Source organism: Sinocyclocheilus anshuiensis, unplaced genomic scaffold, assembly GCF_001515605.1.
Source record: "Sinocyclocheilus anshuiensis isolate Anshui unplaced genomic scaffold, SAMN03320099.WGS_v1.1 scaffold489, whole genome shotgun sequence".
In the NCBI taxonomy this organism is placed as follows: domain Eukaryota; kingdom Metazoa; phylum Chordata; class Actinopteri; order Cypriniformes; family Cyprinidae; genus Sinocyclocheilus; species Sinocyclocheilus anshuiensis.
The window spans coordinates 42,456-47,868 of record NW_015537958.1 but is presented as its reverse complement, the minus strand read 5'-3'; the positions used below and the strand labels follow the sequence as shown (position 1 = coordinate 47,868).

Below are 5,413 nucleotides of genomic sequence, written 5' to 3'. Positions count from 1 at the left end.
TTTAATATTGTGCAATGTACTGGTCAGATTGTACCTTCAATGCAGCCACAAACAATCAGAAATCTGTTCAGCAATGTTTAAGGTTTGAAATGTCTACTAAAATCTAAAACAGATATTATTATTAATATATGTGACAATAATAATCCCAAACTTATAGAAAATAAAAAAGATCTATACGTGTGTCTAAGAAAAACCTCTATTGTACTTTACAGTATTTTCACAGAAAAATCATTTTCACATTTGTTCTATATGCCCTAAATGGGTTACATAAATCTTCAAAAGATATGTTTGAACCAATCTAAGGCATATTAATGATAAAACGCAGACACACACTTGCACACACCCAAATAGTAATGAATTATCTTCCAATACAATAACTAAATTATATAATATCAGACATTCAAAAGCCCTATAAATCAATAAAACATGGGAAAGCTAGTGAATGTAACCTCTCACTATAGAAAATGTAGTGAGTCCAGATGCACTGGTTTTTGGCAATTTAGGCATGGCTTTCAATTTCCCCATGATATACATATTCATATTCCTTAACTTTTTATTAAATAGTAGAGGGAATTAAATAGTTCAGGGATTGTAGTGGTATTTTATTTGGTTTCTGTAGCACTGGGGTGTCCAAGTCTGCATCTGGAGGACCACTTTCACGCAAAGTTTAGCTTCAACACTAATTAAACACGCCTGAACCAGCTAAAGAAGTTCTTCAGGATTACCAAAAAATTCAAGGCAGTTGTATTGGATCAGGCTGGATCTAAACTCAGGATCATGGCCCTTCAGGAACAGGACTGGGCACCTCTGCTATAGGTGCTACAGAAAGTTGTTCACTTTCATACTTGAAACAGACAAAACAAGATGACAACGCCTCTGGCGTTTTAATAACACTTTTATCAAAAGCACTTTATCAAATATCCTTGCACTTCGAAATTCAGTCTAATACTGCAGTGTATGCCAATGGTCAAAAACTAGCTTCACACAGATAAATCTGTAGTAGCTACAGTACCGTCCACCTCAGCTGAGAGCAGAGGGTGGAACAGGAAATTGAAGGCAAACGCTAAGGCATTTCTAGCATTAACCCTCCAGTCCTGCTCGATCTTGACCTGTTGTTTTATTGGTACAAGCGGCGAGGCACATGTTTTGCAGCGCAAGGCTTTGAGCTCAAACACTGGCCATTTGCTGCCCAGTCTACCCTCAAGTACCGTGCTGAACTCCACCACGCTGCCTGAGCTGAGTGCCAGTAGGACGCGGCGAAATTCGTTACTAGCCCGCAGCACAATGTCTTTGGTGGCATCATCAAAATCTTGTGCCCCATTGCGCACCTTCTGCGGCATCCCCATAGTTACTTCAAACTTGTAGTAGTCGAAACGTTTGACATGGCACTTGTGCTTTGCAAGGGCCTTGAGCTGACACAGTGGTTCAGCGGGTCCCGGCTGGGTCTCTTCACAGGCAGGATACTCCTCGCCATATAGACATCGAACCCAGTCTGCTATAAAGACGGGCAGAAGGTTGATGACAGTTTGCACGCCGTTCTCAATCTCAGTGACACGAACATACTTAAACCGGCCCTCCCATGTTACCCGGTGTCCCTCCAAGTGGCTGCAGAGGATCTGGGCATGTGCCATGTTACGCTCTTTCCATGCACGAGGGCCGCACAGGTCGCTGTACTCCTGCCAAGTCAGGGTGGAGTTGTATACCTTCATCCCCTCCGAACGGTACACGTAGAACCAACTGAAGAGCACCAGAGCTGAAATCCACACAAGGATCAACTTAACCACACTGCTACGCCGCAAGGAGTGCAGCACTGCCAAGGGCGACACACTAAAACGTGTCCACCAGCGCAGCAGGACAGGCAGCACGCAAATGCAGACCGTTACAATCATTTTGGTCAGTTCCAGGCCGAGGAACCACTGCACTAGCTGCACCAGCATTACGGCTGCTAAAGCCAGCGATAACACCGGCAAAGCAAAGAAGAAAAGGAGGTAGCCCACAGCTGTGCGCATAAGCCCCAATGCAGTGGACTCTTGCAACAGCGTGACGGACAGTTCACACCAGATGAAGCACACCAGGTAAGGCAGCAGCACACAGTAGGTGCCACGTGCACCACCTGCTGTGGCCATACGGGAACACAGGTAGACGAGGTAGAGATACAAAACACAAGGCACGCCCACATGCAGTACCAACCAGTCACCAAGGTGCATGCTGAACCAAGCGCCACCAACTATACGACCCACCCAGCCTCCCAGCAACTGATTCATGAATGCAGAAATGGCGGAGGCAACCTGGGAGAGCAGAGCAAATCTGGCATGCTGCTGTGCTGCTGGTCGCAGGCTTAAGTAGCTGCTTACAGTGAAAAAGACTGCAACCGTAGCCAGTTCCGAACATGGCAACCAGGACTTGTCTGCCACAGGAAATGAAAGGATGAGGAAAAGTGCAGAAAGGAGGAAGTATAGGTATGGCTCAAGGTGGTTCCGTGTGAAGTTGGACTCGGCCAGCTCAAGGTTGATCCCCTGCTCAAAATGAGACAACATGGCGGTCAGCGCTCTAAAGTTCTCCCATGCCTTGCTGTTCTGGAAGACTCGGAGCGTACAGATTACCATTGACACGAAGGAGAGGTAGAATATAATGAGGGGAATGACGAGGACAAAGAACTCCAGGGTTAGGTTGGAAACGATGAAGAAGAAGATGAGGGCATTGATGTGATGAGTAGGTATGAGCGCGCTAATCCACTGCATGCCAGCACGTGACGCCCAGTCAATCAACACCTCTTTCACCTCCATCACTGCATGAAGGGGAAACTTCAACACCTGTAGGTATGAAGAAAATTATTTGTTTAGCCAAATATCATTTTTTAGTACAGTATAATATTGGATGCGTCTCAAAACATAGTGAGCTGCTTAACTAAATAGTGGTGATGTCAAATGTCAGAAATATTAAGAATGTGTTGTCATTAAAGGGATAGTCCACCAAAAAATGGAAATATCATTGTTGTTCCAAGCCCATAAGACTTTCGTTCATCCTCAAAACATAAATTATTTTTAATATTCTCTCACAATTTTTCTTATCCATTGAAAATCAACCCAACCAAAATGTTTAATTTCTTGACACAGTAGAACCACATGGGATTGGTTTTCATGCATCAAGCAAGCATGTTTTAGCTTCTGTGGATGTATTTGATGTTCTATGTATGTGCATTGATCTGTCATCCAATCTATCATTTGCATGTGAATTAAAAGCATAAATTAAATCTGTTCATCATATAATGTGATCGACAGAAGACTCGGATTAAACCACTCAATTCATATGGATTTGGAATGGCACGAGGGTGTGTAAATGATTTTTGAGAACTCCAAATATCATGTACATGTGGCCTACTTTTAAGTAACAAAATAGATAAGACTCCTCATTCAAATTTTGTTTTCGTGTTGTACTTTAATATATGATCACTGTTTTGATAGCAAACCCTTATTTATCGGGAAATGCTCTAACACTGATTATGTTGAACATGCCAAATATGCCAGACATGGAATAACATGCAGTGCGAATGACTGTATAAGCAGTTTTTTCTACCAAATTAAAAGATGCATCACTTCATACAATAAATAGGTGTTTTATATTCTGTGTTCTTATTCATGTATCAGCACATTAGCCAACATCCTGTGTGTAATCATCTCCTATTGTCTATGAAGAGCATCTAACATCAATTACTTAAATGGTATCCTAACCAAAGTGGAATCTTTAGTGTGGACAGCTGGCCACGTAGGTAGTACACAATGAGTCATCTCGCCAAGTTTTCACATTCATAGATTTAAGCAGAAATGTAATAACACCTTCTGATGCAAAGGGAGTTCATCTGGGTTCTTTACTGGTCCTTCATCATCATCATCATCCTCATCACCAGCGACCCCTTCCATGGCAGGAGTTGGGGAAATACCCTCAGCATATTGTTTAGTATTCTCAACAAACTCTTCTACACCTACATAATCAGCCCCTGCCAGAGAACAGACAAACAAATGCAGGACATTATATGCATATTAGACCACAAAGTCTAAAACATATTAGACTCTAAAGGAAAGATAACACAATGCATTCACCATCTCTTGTGACCAAACTCTCCAAAACTTTTCTTTGTTTCTGTGTTGGGGTTGAGAGAGGGCTGTTGGGAACGCCATCTAGAGGAGGAGGAGGACACACAATCATGTTAAATGTTCTGGAGATATTTACATATAAAATATCTGCATGAAGATTCTAATTTTTATTTTGGAAAATTATAACAGCAGGTTGGGGACAACACAAGGGTAATGACAGAAGCACTATTCTTTCAACATCATCCAAACTTGTTGATCACAACAACAGATTCCTGATGTTTCACCTGTCTCAGTGTTGAGCTGGCTCACATTTTCCACAAGTTCAGTGGCAGTGATGTTTTTCTTCCTCTCTGGATTGAGTTTCCAGTACATGAGCAGAGCTGCTTTCCTTACACTGTGCTGAAAACGAGATTCACATGCCAGGGAACACACCTCCTCTCTGTTCTCAGCTGTGATGCCTGGCACAAACACACACACAAATCCATTATACATTCAGGCTAAATGTAAGTACAGAGAAAGGGATGTCATATGTTTATAATCTAGATATCATAATAAGTATCTGCTTTACCTCTTCTTTCACGCAAGCAACGCTGTAGCAGTTTCACTGCATCTTTCCGTCCGTTTTTCGCTGCCTGGAGCAGCCATGTAACGGCCGTAACCGAATTCACTTCCTCGTCTTCTTGCTCAGCTAATCTCAGGTAATATCTACCAATCTGTCCAAAAACACAGTGTAAGTTTTTCTAATTCCTATAAAGATGCATAGCGTGTCTGTGTTTGTTGCATTCAAACCTCTGTCTGTGCTTTGGTGTCTCCATTCTTTGCCCTCTGTTTAAGATCATCTATGCTCAGTTCCTCTGGGATTTCCCCTAGAAAATGAAAAGAAGCCCACATAAAAAATAGCCTCATATTCATATTATGCTGTCACAACAAGCATGTATATTAGTTAGGGATTTCACGATTCACTCAACTCTCGATTCGATTCACGATTTTGATTTCACGATTCGATTCACATTTTTTTTTTAACAAAATGAGATTTATTGCTTGGACAAAATGTTGAACGTTTCTTTGTGAAATTGAAATATAACACTATAATAATATACTAATAGGGCACTTGCATATTACTGCTCTTTTGTTGGTTTTGATTGCTTACATTGTCCTCATTTGTAAGTCACTTTGGATAAAAGCGTCTGCTAAATGACAAAATTTAAATATAATGTAAATAACAAAACTAAATTGAAATTTTAAAACAAGCCCCAAATCAAATAAATAAGTAACACAAATAAAATAAATATCTTCATATAAACAAACTAAGGCTTTGT

At 41.2% G+C, this 5,413-nt stretch overlaps 1 protein-coding gene across 1 annotated transcript in view; it reads right to left on the bottom strand.

Moving 5' to 3' along the window:
- Nucleotides 1-212: 212 nt before the first annotated feature.
- LOC107666128 (wolframin-like) overlaps nucleotides 213-5,413 on the bottom strand; it is a 6,790-nt gene continuing 1,589 nt past the window's right edge. The window contains exons 3-8 of the mRNA XM_016457291.1: nucleotides 4,884-4,960; nucleotides 4,663-4,807; nucleotides 4,379-4,552; nucleotides 4,101-4,178; nucleotides 3,837-3,997; nucleotides 213-2,813 (exon numbers count right to left, since the gene is read on the bottom strand). Of these exons, the coding sequence (XP_016312777.1) occupies nucleotides 981-2,813; nucleotides 3,837-3,997; nucleotides 4,101-4,178; nucleotides 4,379-4,552; nucleotides 4,663-4,807; nucleotides 4,884-4,960 (2,468 nt within the window). The 3' untranslated portion in view covers nucleotides 213-980. The remainder of the gene's footprint in view (nucleotides 2,814-3,836; nucleotides 3,998-4,100; nucleotides 4,179-4,378; nucleotides 4,553-4,662; nucleotides 4,808-4,883; nucleotides 4,961-5,413) is intronic.